Genomic DNA, 19642 nt, shown 5'->3' with positions numbered 1-19642 from the left:
TAAATAAATAATTTTTTTTAAAAAAAGGAAAAAAGGCAAGTGATAAATATTTAGAATAGAAGTTTAGGTGATAGATATTGGATAAAAACTTTAATAAAATATATAAAAAATTAAAAATAAGTAGTCAAGTAATTCTAAATAATAGACTATTTTCAACAATCATTGTAATATGATGAAATACCAACACTGGAAATTAATAACTTTTCTGGCTAAAATATATCTCTATATTTCTGGCTAAAATATAATCAAATAATTATTAATATAGTTAAATGAATCTTGAAGACATATTATCTTGATTTCTGCAGGTCATTTGACATATCTTGGCATCCTTGTGTAAGTTGGTGACATTACCTTTAGGGATAGAAGTTATGGGAATTTATAAGAAAGGGTGGCATACAAAGAATGCAAAACAGATTTGTTGGTATGGAGACTGTGGTTCCTGATGGTGTACTAATAGATTTTGTTGTTCATTCTATTTTATATAATATTCTTATATGTGACTTGTTAGAAGATTGAACTAAATAAACCTCTAAAGCTACATTTAATCCCAGGTTTCTATGATTATATTTAGTTGGAGCTATTAAAAGTAGTAATTGGAATAATTTCTCTGTTCATTTGTGTTAACCCAATGTTTGTAGTGAAGACCAATGGTTATCATAGAGTAAAAAGCATAATTAAACCAATGCTTCTGAAAGAATGATCTTAGGTAAGTACAAAAATTGAGAGTAAGCACTTAGAAATTTTATTGACAGTTTAACACTGACACATCTATGGGCATCATTTTTCTAGTAGCTTCTATTTTTATTGTATTTTTTAAAAATATCAGTCAACAATGCAACGGAAACTTTTAGAAACACGCGCCTAAAACTGTCCTCTTCACCACAGGTAATTGGAGAAGCACTGATCTAGATAACCCTCAAATTCAAATTATTAGCCCTAGAGTGATCAGCAGTAATCTAAACTTTGTACCTGGGAAACAGGTGCATATTAAATTATTTTGCTCTCTTAGTGAAGAGGAGTATAGATGGGTTCCTCACACTACTCTTTTGCTTTGCAGAAAGTTTTCTCCAGTCATTTTTATAAAGGATAACTATAATCTAGCTAAGGAAAAGTTTGTTCTTAGAAAATATCCAGTATTTTTAGTTAAAAGTTTAAAGTGGTTTTAATTTGGCTTTTTAAGAGTTACCAGAAAGATATATTTAACTTTTGAATCGATTAATCTAACCATCTTATCCTTTTATTTATGTTACTTCTTAAGTGATCTTATTCAGCACTCTGGAATAATCCAAACTGTATTCACTGCCCCGTGCTGCACCACAGCTATGCAGAAAACCATTACTGAAGTGCAGTCAATTTTAAACTTTATGCAGTAATAGATATCAAGGACTTGCTCTTACAGTAATAAACATTAAGAATTATTACTTTGCTTGAAATATCATCACATGTGGGAAAACATCTCTAATTTGAATAAGCAGAAAAACTCCATTACTGAATTACTATGAAATTAAACTATAAGATACTAATAGATTTTGTTAAAGATATAAATGGAACATTTCATTTTTTTCTACTAGACCATGGGTAGGGACTGGAATGTAGTAGAGAGCAATGTTTTCTGCCTTTGTGGAACTTATTTTATTGAGGAAGACAGATGGTAAGCAATTAATTGTAAGTGTAACAGAAGAGAAAGAGGGAAAGTGTTGAGATATATGGTAAAACATACCAGGCAGACTAAACCAAGGCTAGACAATCAGGAACAGAAAGATATGAATGAAAATACATGTAGTAAATGAACAGGAGAAAATGTTATCCTCTGCAGTAGTAAAAGAACTCTTAACAAGATCACTGAAATGCTACTTTTATATGAAAGCAGAAACTTAAAAATAAGTATTGGCTATGAAATTATATTTGGAAATAACTACTAACATTTTAAATTTGTATAGCCATCTTAGAAAGCAATTTACTTTTTAACATAGTTCCACTTATAGGAATTTATCTTAAGGGAATAATGTAAAATGTGAAAGGCAATATGCTTAAAGGTATTCTTTACACAATTATTTACAATTGGGAAAAATTAAAAGTGGTTTGTCCAAAAAATAAGGGAATAGTTAAATGATGAAAGATCTACTAGATGGAACATTGTTCACCCATTCAAAAATATTAATTAAGTAGCAGCATGGAAAAATGAATGATGAACAGTTAAATGGAATAAAAATATTTAATTATGATTAAAACTATAAAATGACAAAAATCTTTTTATCCTGTGGAAAGATGATATATGTTCCTTTTTTTTACTCAAGAGAAAAATAAAGACTGAAAAAATATATCAAACTTGTTAGTGGTGTGGGATTTTTAGTGACCCCCCTCCCTTTCCCTTTTTGCTGCTAGAATTATCTGTATTATAGCTGGTCTTAAAGAGTTCCCTTTTAAAATATAGATTTGACCATGTCATTTCTTTGCTTATACCTCTCCTACCCCAACACATATAACATTGACTATCAGGTATATTTATAATTGATGAGCTTGACTTTCAAGCCTGGTCACACCTTTTTTCCCCAAACTTCTATCTAGCCTACACTTCCACAAACTTCAGTGTCTTCAGTGTCTTTGCTTATGCTTTTTTCTCTGCCTAGAGTGCACTTCATTTCCCACCCTTTACCTTATATAAGTCTATTTCCTCTTAAGGGCCACACTCCAATGTCATGCATTCTTGAAAGCTTTCTTCCCCATTTCTTTTTCTTACAAATTAATTCCTTACTTTTGTCAGGTAAAGGATTAGTGTAAATGTGTTTTAGGTCCTCCCAATATATTCCTTATAATCTTGTGTTATAATAGATAATATTTTTTTCAGTGCAGAGACTACATATTGTATCTCCAATGACTGGCACAAAACAGACAATATGTGAAGAAAAGTTGGTTAACTGCTGATGCTTTTGATTTGTTACAGGGGCATTTATGCAACGAGCCTTTGGATATGTACAGTTATCTACATAACCAAGGAATTGGCATTTCACTTGCTCAGTTTTATATCTCATGGGCTGAAGAATATGAAGCTAGAGAAAACTTTAAGAAAGCAGATCTGATATTTCAGGAAGGTATTGAACAGAAGGCTGAACCACTGGACAGACTGCAGTCCCAGCACAGGTAAACTTCCTCTCTGGAGCTTTTCTTAACTCTTTAATAGATACAAAAAGGTGTTTTGCATCTGAATATAGTGCTCTCTGTGGATTGGCAAGTTAGCTTTATTACTATTCAGTTTTTTTAAAGACATATTTAAATATTTTCTATTTAACATACAGTAAAATCTAGTCTGATGTACAGTTCTCTATGTTTCAGAAGTAAATAGAAACATGTAACCATTATCATAGTTAAGATATATTTGAATAATTTCATCACTCCATAGAATTCCCATGTTCTTTTGTGGTCAACACCTACTCACAGTCCCAGCCTCTGGCAACCATTGATCTATTCTCCAGCCCTATAGTTTAGACTTTTCCATAATGTCATGTCAGTGGAATCATATAGTATATAGTCTTTTGATTCTGGGTGCTTTCATTTAGCATAACACATTTGAGTTGTAAGAGTTCTTTATTCTGAATACAAGTCTTTTGTCAGATGAGTGATTTGTAAACCTTTTCTCCCAGCTTAATTCTGGGAGTGACTTTTACAGAACAGTAGTTTTTAATTTTGAAGAAGTTTAGTTTATCAATTATTTCTTGTATGGGTTGTACTTTTGGTATATCTAAGAATTCCATCTAGCTACAGGTCACAAAGATTTTTCTCCTGTGTTTTTATCTTGAAGTGTTATAGTTTTACTTTTTGTTTTTAAATTTGTGATCCATTTTGAGTTAATTTTTGTAGAAGGCATTAAGGTTCTTTTTTTTGCCTATGAGCCTTTTTTATTCATGTGCCTTTTGTTGAAAAGATTTTCTCCATTGAAGTACCTTTGCATTTTTGTCAAAAATCAAGTGATCATATTTATGTAGGTTTATTTCTGTTACTCTGTTTTCTCTTTTGGTCTTTATGTCTATCATTGGTATATATTGCACTATCTAGATTGCTGAAGAGTTAGAGTAAGTCTGGAAATCAGTTAGTTGTTCTTTTTAACTCTTCTAGTTCATTTGACTTTCTGTATAAATTCTAGAATCAGCTTTCTGGGATTTTGATTAGTATTATGCATGAACAAGATGCATTTCTCCATTTATTTAGATTTTTTATTTCTTTGAATAGGCTTTGGTGGTTTTTTATCTTTCAAGGACTTGGTCCACTTCATCTAAGTGATGAGTTAATGGGCATAGAGTTGTTCATGGTATTTCTTTATTATCTTTTAAATGTCTGTAGGTTAGGTAGTGACCTTCCTCCTTTGTTTTTTTTCATATTGATAATCCTGATATTGGTCCTCTAGTTTATCAATTTCTATTGATCTTTTTAGGAAATCAACTTTTGCTTCCATTGATTTTTTTAATCTTAATTGATACTCTGCTCCTAATTTTATCAATTTCTGCTCTTTATTATTTCCTTCTTTGTGCTTACCTTGGGTTTAACTTGCCCCTTTTCTAATTTAAGGTGACACTTAGAGCACTGTTTTCCAGATAGAGCTTTTTTTTCTAATATAAAAAATTTCTGTCTAAGCACTGCTTTAGCTTTATCCCACAGATTTTGATAATAATACTATATTTTCATTTTCATTCAGTTCAAAATATTTTCTAATTTTCCTTATGTCTTCCTTTTGATCCATGGGATATATAGAAGTGTATTATTAGGAAGTGTTTGGAGATTTTTCAGATATCTCCCTGTTACTGATTTCTAGTTTAATTCCATTATGGTTAGAGAACATAATCTGTATAGTTTCAAGTCTTTCTAATTTATTAAGGTTCATTTTATGGCCCAGAATATGTGAGTGTTTTGTGTACACCTGAAAAATGTGTTTTGTGCTGTTTTGGAATAAAATATTTTATAAATGTCATTTTTAGGTCAAGTAGATTGGTAGTCAGTTCTGTCTGGTCTTCTGTATCCTTGCTGACTTTCTGTTTACTTATTCTGTCAATTACTGAGAGATAAATCTTGAAGTCTCTTTTATTGTGGTTTTTTTGTGGGATTTTATTTTTGTTTTTTTTTTGCCACACAGCTTGTGGGATCTTTGTTCCCCTTCCAGGAATTGAAACTGGGCCCTCGAAAATGAGAGTTAAGAGTCCTAACCACTGGACCACCAGGGAATTCCCTCTTTTATTGTGAATTTATCTCTTTCTTCTCTGAGCTCCTATCAGCCTTGCTACATATATTTTGAAGTTCTATTAAATATATACACATTTAGAATTGATCCCTTTATCATTATATAATGTTCATCTTTATCCCTGGTCATACTTCTTCTGAAGTGAGCTTGCTCTGATATTAATATAGCCAGTCCAACTTTCTTTAGTTTTCGTGATACATCTTTTCTTTTCTTTACTTTTTTTTCCAACAGTTTTAAAGGTATGCAACCATTGCCACAATCTAATTTTACATTTTTAATACCCCAAAATGAATTCCATACTTATTATTATTCCACAGGACTGGAAAAGGGTCAGTTTTCATTCCAATCCCAAAGAAAGGCAATGCCAAAGAATGTTCAAACTACCACACAATTGCACTCATCTCACATGCTAACAAAGTAATACTCAAAATTCTCCAAGTTAGGCTTCAACAGTATGTGCACCGAGAACTTCCAGACGTTCAAGCTGGATTTAGAAAAGGCAGAGGAATCAGAGATCAAATTGCCAACATCTGTTGGATCATAGAAAAAGCAAGAGAATTCCAGAAAAACATTTACTTATTCTTCATTGACTATACTAAAGCCTTTGACTCTGTGGGTCACAACAAACTGGAAAATTCTGAAAGAGATGGAAATACCAGACCACCTTACCTGCTTCCTGAGAAATCTGTATGCAGGTCAAGAAGCAACAGTTAGAACCAGACACGGAACAACAGACTGGTTCCAAATTGGGAAAGGAGTACATCAAGGCTGTATATTGTCACCCTGCTTATTTAACTTATATGTAGAGTACATCATTTGAAATGCCAGGCTGGATGAAGCACAAGCTGGAATCAAGATTGCCAGGAGAAATAGCGATAACCTCAGATATGCAGATGATACCACCCTTATGGCAGAAAGTGAAGAAGAACTAAAGAGGCTCTTGATGAAAGTGAAAGAGGAGAGAGAAAAAGCTGGCTTAAAACTCAACATTCAGAAAACTAAGATCATGGCACCCAGTTCCATCACTTCATGGTAAATAGATGAGGAAACAATGGAAACAGTGACAGATTTTTATTTTCTTGGGCTCCAGAATCACTGCAGATGGTGACTGCAGCCATGAAATTAAGACACTTGCTCCTTGGAAGAAAAGCTCTGACCAACCTAGACAGTATATTAAAAAGCAGAGACATTACTTTGCCAACAAAGATCCATGTAGTCAAAGCTATGGTTTTTCCAGTAGTCATGTATGGATGTGAGAGTTGGACTATAAAGAAAGCTGAGCACCTAAGAATTGATGCTTTTGAACCGTGGTGTTGGAGAAGACTCTTGAACGTCCCTTGGACCGCAAGGAGATCAAATAAGTCAATCCTAAAGGAAATCAGTCCTGAATATTAATTGGAAGAACTGATGCTGAAGCTCCATTACTTGGGCCACCTGCTGCAAAGAAATGACTCATTGGAAAAGACCTGATGCTGGGAAAGATTGAAGGCAGGAGACAGGGATGACAGAGGATGAAATGGTTGGATGGCATCACCAACTTGATGGACATGAGTTTGAGCATGCTCCCAGAGTTGGTGATGGACAGGGAAGCCTGGCCTGGTGCAGTCCATGGGGTTCCAAAGAGTCAGATACAACTGAGCTGAACTGAACTGATTAGCAGTGACTCTGCATTCCCTCTCAATCCAGTTCCAGGCAACCATTAATCTGCTTTCTCTCTCTGGATTTGCCTATTCTGGGCTTGTACATAAATGGAATCCTACATTATGTGGTCTTTTGTGACTGGCTTCTTTCATTTAGTGTATTTTCAAGGTTCATTATAGATGAACATAGTTGTGGCATATATCAGTATTTCATTTTTATTGCTGAATAATATGTCATTCTATAGATATAGTGCATGATTTATCCATTCATCAGTTATTGGGCATTAGGTTGTTTTCATTTTTTGGCAATTATGAAATAATGCTGCTACAAACATTCGTATTACAGGATTTTGTGTGGATTTCCTTTTATTAATGAAGGGGGTTCTTTTTTATTGAAGGGTAGTTGATGTGCAGTGCTGTAGAAGTTAAAGGTATACAATGTAGTAATCCACAGTGTTTAAAGGTTATACTCCAGGTGGTGCTAGTTGCCACCTAGTGCTAGCTGCCATTGCACTAGGCATAAGAAATGTGGATTTGATCCCTAGATCAGGAAGATCTTGCATGGCAACCGCTGAAGTATTCTTGCCTGGAGAATCCAATTGACAGGGGAGCCTGGCTGGCCACAATCCATAGAGTCACAAAGAGTTGGGCACAAGTGAAGTGACAGTGTGCATACATACTCCATCTATAGTTATTATAAAATATTGACTGTATTCCCTGTGATGTACAATATGTCCATGTAGCTTAGTTTTTACCTAATAGTTTGTACCTTCCTATCCCCTTCCCCTATTTTGCCTCTCCCCACTAGTAACCACTAGTTTGTTCCCTATATCTGTAAGTTTCTTTTTTGTTTTATTCACTAGTTTGTTGTATTTTTTAGATTCCACTTTTAAGTAATATGCAGTATTTGTTTCTTTGTCTGACTTATTTAACTTAACATAATCCCCTCCAAGTCCATCCATATTGTTGCAAATGGCAAAATTTCATTCTTTTTTATGACTGAATAGTATTCTACTATGTATACCACATCTTGTTTATCCATTCATCTGTTGGTAACACTTGGGTTGCTTCAATATCTTGACAATTATAAATGATGCTGCTCTGAACACTGGGGTGCATGTACTTTTCATATTAGTGTCTTTGTTTTTTTCAGATATATACCCAGGAATGGAATTGCTGGGTAATATGGTAGTTCTATTTTTAGTTTTTTGAGCAACCTCCATGCTCTTTTCCACACTGGCTGCAGCGATTTGCATTCCCACTAACATTGTATAAGGATTCTCTTTTCTCCACATCCTCGACAACATTTGTGATTTGTGTTCTTTCTGATGATGGTCATTCTGACAGGTGTGAGGTGATACCCCATTGTGGTTTTGACTTGCATTTCCCTGAAGATTACTGATGTCAAGCATCTTTTCATGTGCTTTTTAGCTATCTGCCTTTCCTCTTGGAAAAGCAGTTTGTTATGGTCTTCTCTCCATTTTTAAATCAGGTTTCTCTTTTCCCTTTTAACCTGACAGTGTCTTTTTATTAAAAGTGGTTCTTAATACACAGCAAAGAGTTGGATGTTGTGTTTTTCTCAACTCACATAATGTTTTTTATGTGGTTTATTTAGAACATTTTGATGGAACCACCAATTTTGTGGGATTTAGATATGTTATTTTAATATTTGTTTTCAGTTTCTCAGTCTTTTGTTCCTTTGTTGCCCTTTTCCTGTCTTCTTTTGGATTGTTTGATTTTTAGTATTTCATTTTAATTTATTTTATTGAATTTTTGGTGGTTGTTTTTTTAGTGGTTCCTCTAGGGTATATAATACATATACCTAACCTTTCACGGTCTACTTAGAGTTAATATTTTACCACTTCAAGTAAAATAATAGAAGCTTTATAACCATATAGGTTCTATATCTTCCCTACTTTCTTGATATACTGGTGTTTAGTATTACATACATTGAAAATCCCATCAGACAATGTTATAATTTTTGCTTTCAAAAGCCATATGTATTTTTTTTATTTTTTATTTATTTATTTTTTTAGCCATATGTATTTTAAAGAACTTACAAGAAAAATAGTCTGTTATATTTTCCATTTTTGTTCTCCTTATTCCTGAAGTTCCAAGTTTTCCTCTGACATCATTTCCTGTCAGACAAAAGACGTTTTTTCTAGCCATTCATTTAGAGTGAATCTTTTCCAATAGTTTTTCTTCATCTGAGAATGTCTTTTTTTTTTTTTTTTTCCCCAGCCTCACAGCATGCAGAATCTTGATTTCCTAACCAGGGATCAAACCCGTGCCCCCTGTTTTAGAAGCATGGAATTTTAACCACTGGACCCCCAGGGAAGCCCCTGAGACTGTCTTTATTCATATTTATTTCTGAAGGATATTTTCATTGGATATAGAATTCTGGTCCAACAATTCTTTTAGCATGTTTCTGTCTTCTAGACTCTTTGATATCTGATGGGTCATCTACAGTCATTTGAATGGTTCGTCCCCCTTTTTTGTAATCTGTTGATTTTCTCTGGTGAAGTTTTTTTTTTACTTTAACATTGCTTTTCAGCAATTTGATCATGATGTGTCTAGGTATGATTGCCTTTATATTTAATCCATTTGGGGTTTACTGGGCTTTTTGAATTTGTAAAGACATGCCTTTCACAAAATTTGAAAAGCTTTCAGCCATTATTTTTAAAGTACTTTTCTATACCTTTTCTTCTGGGACTTCAGTTCCACACATATTAGATTCTCTAGTTAAAACAAAATTTTAACTTTATTCTTTCTATTCTTTAGGGTGGGCAATTTTTATTGATTTTTCTTCAGGTTCATTTACCCTTTTTTCAGTCTTCTCCATTCTGATAATGAGTATATCCAGTAAATTGTTTATTTCAGATATTGTTTTTTTCAGGTCTAAAATTTCTATTTGATTCTTTTTCATAGTTTCTGTGTGTCAGTTGAGAATTTCTATCTTTCCATTCATTTAAAATATTTTTACCTTTATATTATGGAGCATCATTGTATTAGCTGCTTTAAAATCTGTCTGAAAACTCAACGCCTGGGTCATTTGATGTTTTTATTTTTTTTATTAATTAGTTTATTTTAATTGGAGGATAATTACTTTACAATATTGTAATTTTATTTTATATTATTCTTTATGTATAAAATTTCTTCATAAATACCAATCATGGTTGTGCTGTGATTTCTGTATTTATATTTTTGGTCACTGTGCTGTAATGTGCTTAGTCACTCAGTTGTGTCCAACTCTTTGCGACCCCAGGGACTGTAGCCCTCCAGACTCCTCTGTCCTTGGGGATTCTCCAGGCAAAAATACTGGGGTGGGTTTTTATGCCCTCCTTCAGGGGACCTTGCCAACCCAGGAATCGAACCCAGTTCTCCCACATTGCAGGCAGATTCTTTACAGTCTGAGCCACCAGGGAAGCTGTCATTTGATGTTTGTATCTCTGTTTTTCCTTTGAGAATTGGTCACATTTTCCCGGTTCTTTATATGTCAGGTGATTTTGGATTATATACTAGACATTTACACTGGTATTATTAGACTCTAGGTCCTATTAGTTAATGTTGATGCTTTTGTCTTATTAGGTAACCAGCCTTCAGATATGATTTCTTTTTCAACTTATGTGGGTAGTGGTTCTAATGTCAGTTCAATTTTCAGAGACCTTTAGGTCTATCCCATTTGTTGCTCCAGGGTTAGTCTAGGGCTTGGACAGTGGTTTATATTTTAGTTCAGTTCTCAGAGCCTTTTGGGTGCTGCTTTGGGTTGCTCTGTGTATGCATAACTCAGGGGTGGTCCAGGGCTTGTGCCAATTCATGTACAGAATCAGGAGATTCTCTTCTTCAGCTCATCCCCTCCAATATTTCTCCCATACTCACTGGCCCTCACAGTCCCCTTTTTCCTTTCCTCTGGACAGAAAGATGAGGTTTCTTTAGGAGTTTTAGCTTCCTGCACTGCTAATGTAACAATTCAAAACCATATGGAAAAGAGAAGGGGGAAAAAATTAGGAAACAGCCTTGAGTGGGTTGCTTCTTTAAGTTTGACTCCTCTCCACAGTCCACTTGCTTTTGTTTACTTTTTAAAGACCTCAGTTGCTTTTTTGTATTTTGTCTGGAGTTTTTAATTCTTTTTTTTTTTTTTAAGGTTTTTTTTGGAGTTTTTAATTCTAATCAGTGAGAAAGAGAGAAACTAATATGGGCTTATTCCATCTTGGCCAGCATTTGCAGTTTATTCAGTTTCTTTACCCTTTTGATAATACTTAAAACTTTGGCAACACCACAGAAGTTTAGTCTTCAAACTTCTACCGCTTTACTAAAAAGTAAAATTCATGTTGAATGCAACTTCATTCGTCTCATTCAGGAAAAATGTTGGGGTAGGTAGTCGGGTGGGGATTCTATGTAGCAAGAGAGACAGTAAAATAGATGTGTCAAGATGTTAACAATTAGTGAATCTAGGTAAAGAGTATATGGGTACTCACTCTTTCAACTATTTTGTGAGTTTAAAAAGTCATAATAAAAAGTTGATGGGAAACTCTGATCTTAATATATTCTATAATCTTAATCTAAAACACTGATCTAATCCTGCAACCTGCTGGTGCTCTTCAGAGTATTTTTGATTGGTCAAATTTGGACATACAAATTTGGACCTTCTCTGATTTCAAGGTGGCTTTCTTTGTTTCTGAGAGAATAAACACTTTCTTTTGGCTATTTCTATATATTTCTTCCCTTACATCCTACTCTTTTTTCCTGTTTAGCAAATTAGGAAATTGAATCTGGACAGTAGTGTTCATCTCACCAACTGTTAATTGTCCCTTCTCTCACTTTAGACAATTCCAGGCTCGAGTGTCTCGGCAAACTCTGTTGGCACTTGAGAAAGAAGAGGAGGAGGAAGTTGTGGGGTCTTCTGTACCGCAGCGGAGCACGCTGGCTGAACTAAAGAGCAAAGGGAAAAAGACAGCAAGAGCCCCAATCAGCCGCGTGGGGGGTGCTCTCAAGGGTGAGTGTGTTAGTGTTGTTATGGGAAGCTTTTTGTTTCGGGTGGTAGGCAAATTATGTAAGGAAATCATGTATAAATATATATATGAACATTGTCCCACAGTTCTGAATACTAGGAAGCAAAAAAGAAGTCTAAGGAGAAGCTGAGATCACAGTGTGCAGTAACACTAAAGCATATCAGCATTTTGTGTCTTTAAGAAAAACCTATTCTGGGACTCTTATAATGCAAAGAAAGAGGGAAAGACAGAGAGCAGGAAGGAAAAGAAAAAAGAAAAACCTAATCTAATATGTATCTAGAGTAATAAGCATCTAGAGTTTCTGAGTTTCAGTTATTAGTTGAAAGATATGCAGTAATATAGCAAGTATTATCAAAGTAAAGCTTCCATGTACCAAATTCACAAAGAATGTATTAATTTGGTCTTCAGTTTTGGAGGGTCAGAAATTGGGCTCTCTTTAAATCTACTATTTTTTTAGGTAAATTTTAGGTTCCCAGCAAAATTGAGCAGGAGATACAGAGAGCTGGAGTTACAGAGAGCAGTAAGCTTTTATTAACCACATTTATAGTGGTTAGACATGTAGACCAGATATTTAGATCTCTTATCCCTATCCTGATATCAACTTTGTAATACTCAGAATGTTCCTTGGAGATCTGAGAATTAGAGTACAGAGAATACAGTCCTAAAAAATATCTTATCCAGATCATGATGAAGCTTGACTCCATAAGCAGCACCAACTAAAGAGAATACCAATAATAAATGGGCTAACTTGGTTTTTTTTTAGATTCAATACATTTCAGCTGAGAGAAAAATTTTAACTGAAAAATGAATATTAAGATTTAAGTTAATCCTGATAAAATTAGACAATGTTAGAATGATGACTGAAGGAAGATACAGAATTTGTTTTTTGGATATCTATATGTAAAAGACTACAGGTGAGGGAAAAGGGAGGGTATAAGTAACAAATGTAGAATAGATTTAAAATTAATAATTTGATGCATTAAGGTTTTTTTAAATTATTATTTTAAAAAATCTCTGATTCTATGGTAGTAGAAGTAATCTTAATTTTGGAAATGATCAGATATACCTTATTGGGCATCTAAATTGGTAAAGATTTTTAAATTTAGATTTTGAAAGTTTAATGTTTTTCTCTTAGCTCCAAGCCAGAACAGAGGTCTCCAAAATCCAGTTCCTCAACAGATGCAAAGTAATTCTAGAATTATTGTTTTTGATGAAAATTCTGATGAGGCTTCTAGAGCAGAGTCATCTAAGCCTACGGTCCAGCCATGGATAGCACCTCCTGTGTCCAGGGGCAAAGAGAATGAGCTGCAAGCTGGCCCTTGGAACACAGGCAGGCCTTTGGAATACAGGGTAAGGACTCTAAGATCCAGTTTATTTGCTGACATAACAAAGGCTTCAGAGTTCAAATAGAGGAGTATTTTTAGCATCTCTTTTAATTCCTCTTGAATAATTAGGCATGGTCTGCATATGGTGTGTCAGAATGTAAAACCGTGGTAATTTTAGTTTTCTTCTTCATCGCCAGCCTCGTGGCAATACAGCGTCTATGACAGCTGTACCCTCTATGCTTCCAAGTTTTACTCCATATGTGGAAGAGACTGCACAACAGCCAGTTATGTGAGTGATTTACAGATATTTTGAGGTAGAAATTATTAAGGATGGGCAGGGGCACCTATCTAATTCCTAAAGCATTTTCTTTGTGGAAATGAAAGTAAACGAAAGTTTTATTTCCTTTATGTCTTTTTTTTTTTTTTTTTTTAGTGTGTTAGGGCTAAAAGACCACTTATTGTTCTTATTAAGGAATAAACTCAATAGGTTTATATTTAAATTGGTGTAGTCAAAGATAGTCACTGTTATTTAAGGGAGATGTTCTACCTTTATCATTGACAGTAGTGAGGAATTATGGCAGTTTTTGCTCATAACCTGCTTTTTCTTTCTGGATGTCTTTTTCTTGGCATTTCTATGAAATATGATTAATTAAATAATCAGGCAGTCTAAGATTCAGTCTAATATATAACATTGTGGAGTGATAATATTAGGTCATATTTTGTGTCCCGTTGCAAGAGTTTTTTCATATATAATTTGTAACCCCTCATTATATGCTCGGTATGATGTTTGTGTACGTTTTTTCATAAAGTCTTTTATCAGTTGAGCAAATTGAGGAAGCCTTTTAAGCAGGTAGATGTTTGGACCATTAAAAGTTCTGATCCAGTGTATCTGAGGTGAGGACCAGATATCTTTAGTTGTAAAAAGATACACAAAAAAATAAAAGATATATAAGTGATCCTGATCCATAGTCCAGATCCTGATTGAGTTATGCTCCATTTTCAAACCTGTATTACCACTCTCGACTCTTCCCCTGCAGCTGATAATGTTGAATTTTACATCATCAGTTCTCTAAATGCTGTATTTCTGATTCTTCTGGGTGCAGAACAATAAGAATGGGCTGTATTGCATAAGTTAGCTTCATTTTGTACCCTGGGTTCTATTTAGATTTGGTTATTCACCACAGTCACAGAAAACAAACTTATGGTCACCAAAGGGCACAGTGTTAGCGTCAGTCGCTCAGTCATGTCCGACTCTTTGTGACCCGTGGACTGTAGCCCACCAGGCTCCTCTGTCCATGGGATTCTCCAGGCAAGAATACTGGAGTGGGTAGCCTTTTCCTTCTCCAGGGGATCTTCCCAACTCCGGGATAGAACCCAGGTCTCCTGCATTGCAGGCGGATTCTTTACCGTCTGAGCCACCAGGGAAACCCACCAAAGGGGAAGGGTATGGGATAAATTAGGGGATTGGGATTAACATATACACATAACTATATATAAAATGGATAACCAACAAGGACCTACTGTATAGCACAGAGAATTCTATTCAGTATTTTGTAATAACCTATAAGGGAAAAAAATCTGAAAAGGAATATATATATAATATATAACTGAATCACTGCTGTACATGTGAAACTAGCACATTATAAATCAACTACCCTTCAATAAAAATATTACCTCCTTTGAAAAAAAGATATGTTATTCAGATTTATTTTTACCTATAAGTAATATAAGCTATTTGATGACTCTTAACTTATAGCTAATTCCTTCCTCATCATAGTAGTACTCAGAACATAATTGTTGATGGACCATGTAAATTATTTTTAGCCTCTTAATCGTTTTTGTTTTTTGGAATCCATCATATATAGCCTCACAACTGACATCATCCCTGTGTTTTGTCAAAACGTAAGAAACAGCTCGTTTGATCTCTATGATAAATAATAATTATCTTCCTTCTTTTAGGACACCATGTAAAATTGAACCCAGTATAAACCACATTCTAAGCACAAGAAAGCCTGGGAAGGAAGAAGGAGATCTCCTGAAGAGAGTTCAAAGTCTTCAGCAAGAAGAGTCTGAGAAGAAGGAGAAGATGATGTATTGTAAGGAGAAGATTTATGCAGGAGTGGGGGAGTTCTCCTTTGAAGAGATCCGGGCTGAGGTTTTCCGGAAGAAATTAAAAGAGCGAAGAGAAGGTATGTGTATTTATCTAGCTCAAGTTTGTAAAGATAACTTAGTTGTAGGAAGACTGAGTTGCTATTTTAAGCCTGAGGAAAGTAACTGCTGTTGTGTGTACCTTTGTGTGACGCTTCTCTGGCTTCTGTGTTTCTCTATTTAAGCTGAACTTCCATTGCTGCTTTCTATGAAACCCATGAGGGAAAATTTTAAACAACTAAGTTTGTGTTCAGAAGTAAAGAAACTGTTGGACCAATTCATATTTCCCTGCAATAGGCAGACAGAAAAGTGCTTTTTCTAATATTTCCTAAATATTTCACTTTACTTTTGATACTGTGCCTGAAATTTCTCCCAGGGCTAATTTAGGTTAACAAACTCTGTCATTTAGATGATAGTTGTATGTCCTGTTTATTAGAGACACTGTGTTCTTTCTGATTTAAGGGAGGCTTATACATTGAAAAACTGGAAATTTGGGAACAGTAGGAAGTGGTTCTGATTCTGAAGCCTAGAAGTACCTGGGGGCAAAAGGTGCCCCAAATAGGCGGAAAGTAGGGAAGTTTAGCATTTGGAATTTAAGGCATTAGAAGATGAGTGCGAGTATAGAAAAGGAGGTTTGGGGGTGGGGGGGAATCCAAAAATAAATTTTATCCATTTAGGCATTTTGACTAGGATCTATACCAAGAATGAAGAAATTTTTTTTTTTTTTAAACGCAATCATCCAGAGTAACCTGCAGCTCAGCTCACCTAAAGAGATGTGACATTCATAGGGCTAGCTGGGAAACTTAACTGTCACTTATAATTTGTTTGAGAAAAAAAATCATTTCAGAGTTTCAAGTGACAAGTTAGAAGCAAAGGTCTGTAAAGCAGCCTGTTAGTAAGTTTGGAATTGCCTTATTTGTTACATCAACTAGTGCCTTCCAAGACTGACAGAAGTGCTCTGGCCTCAATAATATATGGAAAAATGGAATCTATGTGTCTAGGTAGGAGAGAGGGAATGCTTAAAAGATAAGGAACTAGTTGTGTGAAGCTTTTTAAAAGTGGAAATCGCCACAACAAAGAGTAGGCTAGCAGGATATCCAAATATGAGCTGGGAAAGGAACAAGGCACTTAGGTTGAAACTACTGCTTCCTAAAGGGAAGGCTCTAGCTACACCAAATGTATAAAAGTAAAATAGTACAATTTATTCTCAACTAGCTAAAGAAGAACCTGAGCTAGGGTTAGTTGGGATTTGAGTTCTGAAAGAAGTATTGACCTCTGAGGATACTGTAATACTCTTTCCCTAATCTTGTCTCTGAATCTAGTTTGTACTCTTAAGAAATCCTCATGCCTATAAGAAAGTGGTTTCTTGTTATATTCAAAACTAGCTTCAAAGATTATTGCTGACATTCAACTCTCAGGGATATGAGAAATGAGGAAGCCACAGGTTATCCTTTCTTCCCATTGCTACTTCTAAAGCATTTTCCCCCTTCTCCTTCAAAAAGTTTCTTTCCAATTCATGTCTTCCAGTTTTTTCCCTACCCATTGAACCTCCTTAGTATTCTACATACCTGGCTCATTTCTTATTTCTATCCCTACACCATCCACTCTATTGTATTCACCTGGCAAAACCTCAACCCTAGTTAAATCGAGCTATCGCCTCACACTCTGTACCTGCATCCAAGTATAATAGTTTAAATGTGGCTGGAGAAAAATGCAACTATGACTTGGTCTCATCTTAAATCCTTTTTATTTTTTATTTTGGCTCTGCTGGATCTTCGTTGCTGTGCATGGGCTTTCTCTAGTTGTGTTGCACCAGCTTCTCATTGTGGTGGCTTCTCTTGTTGCAGAGCGTGGGCTCTAGGGCACATGAGCTTTCCTGGACCAGGGATCGAACTTGTGTCCCCTGCATTGGCAGGTGGATTCTTAACCACTGAACCACCTAGGAAGTTCTCATTTTAAATTCTTGACCACAACATTTACCAGTGTCTAACAGTCTTACTTGGAGAAGGAAATGGCAACCCACTCCAGTGTTCTTGCCTGGAGAATCCCAGAGACAGGAAAGCCTGGCGGGCTGCCGTCTATGGGGTCGCACAGAGTTAGACACGACTGAAGTGACTTAGTAGCAGCGGCAACAGTCTTACTAGTTACCTGATAGGGAATTTCTTCTTTCTGCTAAACAACTAATTTAATTTTCTTTCATTTTCAAATATACATCCCTGTCCCTCCTGACCTACAATCTCCTTTGTAACCTCATTGAGAAAATAGAAGGAATGTAATGGTAACTCCATTTTCTTCCATCAAATCTGCCAAGCTATCTGGACACTCATTCTTTTTGTTAAAATTAGCATTTCTCTGTTCCTATCAAAGAAATGTTCCTTATTTCTTCCCCCGCTAGCATTTTCCCTTTTTACTAAGCCATTCTCACTAATTTAGGCAAATATAATGTCTCCATTTTTTAAAAAGAAAGAAATAAAGAAAGGAAATCTCCATTATCCTTATTCGTCTCCCAACTACAACCCCATTTTTATACTCCCTTTCACAGCAAGATTTGAGGGGAATTGTAATCTTGATGCCTATTATTTCCTTGACTGAAAAAGCTGGCTTAAGACTCAATATTAAAAAACAAAGATATGTCATCTGGTCCCATCACTTCATGTCAAATAGATGCGGGAAAAGTGAAGACAGTGGCAGATTTTATTTTCTTGGGCTCCAATATCACTGCAGATTGCTGCCACAAAATTAAAAGATGTTTGCTCCTTGAAAGAAAAGCTATAACAAACTTAGATAACATATTAAAAAGCAGAGACATTATTTTGCCAACAATGGTCCATATAGTCAAAATTGTGGTTTTTCCAGTAGTCATCTACAGAAGTGAGTTGAACCATACAGAAATCTGAGTGCCAAAGAATTGATCCTTTTGAGTTGTGGTATTGGAGAAGACTCTTTAGAGTCCCTTGGACAGCAAGAATATCAAACCAGTCCATCCTAAAGGAAATCAACTGTGAATATTCATTGGAAGGACTGATGCTGAAGCTCCAATACTTTGGCCACCTGATGCGAGGAGTCAACTCATTGGAAAGACCCTGAAGATTGAGGGCAGGAGGAGAAGGGGGCAACAGAGGATGAAATGATTGGATAACATCATCAACTCAGTGGACATGAGTTTGAGCAAACTTTGGAAGATAGTGAAGGACAGGGAAGTGTGGCATGCTGCAGCCCATGAGGTCGCCAAGAGTCAGACATGACTTACCAACTGAACATTTCCTCAAGTGTCTTTTCTATTCCAATGATCACAGTGACCCGAAACCTCCTTTTTGCCGAATCCAATGGCTGTTTCTGAGTCCTGATCTTTATTGACCTCTTGGCTTCATTGAGTACAGTTGAAATGCTTTATGAAATGCTTCTCTTTGGCTTCTTCCTTGATGGTGTATTCTTGCACCATTTCCTTTACTGTTCTTCTCATCCAGGGCCTCTTCCTGAGGCCCGGGAGAGTTCTGAAATATCCCAATTATCTCTTCTTTCAACAGCCATCTTTAAGTAATGTATTTAATACTGTTTACAAGCTATCGACTCTCAAATTCATATCCGCATCCCTGACATTTCACCTTATCCCCAGACTGATATTTAGTTGCCTGCATTCATTGGCTGTCCTAATAGGCCTCTTTTAAAATTTATATGTATTTATTTGGCTGTGCAGGGTCTTAGTTGCGGCACACAGCATCTTCAATCTTCATTGAGCATTTTGGGGGTCTTGAGTTGAGGCATACGGAATCTAGTTCCCTGACCTGGGATTGAACTCAGGCCCCCTTCTTTGGGAGCTCAGAGTCTTAGCCACTGGACCACCAGTGAAATCCCTCCAATAGACATTTTAAGCTCTACATAACCAAAAACAGTTACTGATTTCTATCACAAACCACACCCCAATATGCAAATGTACCACAGGCTTCCCTATTTCAACAAAAGGCATCACCATGCACCAAGTTGGTTCAAAGTCCCCCCAGAAAACTCTGAAAGGCATGTTTTGTCCCTCTTTCCTTACCATTCCCCCACATCAAATGAATAAACCAACTTTGCCACCAAAAAGTTTCATGCATCTTCATTTATCACCATTCCCATTATTACCTCAGTCCAAACCACAGTCTTTTAGTTGGACTGCTGCAGTTAGACTTTCTGCCCTCTTTCTGGCCTTCCCACAATTCATTGTGTTCACAGCACATTATCATTTTTAGAAAGTCAGGTCATGTCCCTCCTTTATTTAAAAATTCTCCCGTGTTTTTTCATTGTCTT

At 35.6% G+C, this 19642-nt stretch overlaps 1 protein-coding gene across 1 annotated transcript in view; it reads left to right on the top strand.

Moving 5' to 3' along the window:
• Positions 1 to 19642, top strand: part of BUB1B (BUB1 mitotic checkpoint serine/threonine kinase B) — a 51142-nt gene that overhangs the window by 9867 nt on the left and 21633 nt on the right. Inside the window, exons 5-9 of the mRNA XM_043920431.1 lie at positions 2945 to 3141; positions 11697 to 11866; positions 13018 to 13232; positions 13405 to 13496; positions 15167 to 15396. Of these exons, the coding sequence (XP_043776366.1) occupies positions 2945 to 3141; positions 11697 to 11866; positions 13018 to 13232; positions 13405 to 13496; positions 15167 to 15396 (904 nt within the window). The remainder of the gene's footprint in view (positions 1 to 2944; positions 3142 to 11696; positions 11867 to 13017; positions 13233 to 13404; positions 13497 to 15166; positions 15397 to 19642) is intronic.

This window comes from Cervus elaphus, chromosome 12 (genome assembly GCF_910594005.1).
Source record: "Cervus elaphus chromosome 12, mCerEla1.1, whole genome shotgun sequence".
Classification (NCBI taxonomy): domain Eukaryota; kingdom Metazoa; phylum Chordata; class Mammalia; order Artiodactyla; family Cervidae; genus Cervus; species Cervus elaphus.
The sequence above is the reverse complement of the archived record's forward strand: the minus strand, read 5'-3'. Positions and strand labels throughout refer to the sequence as shown.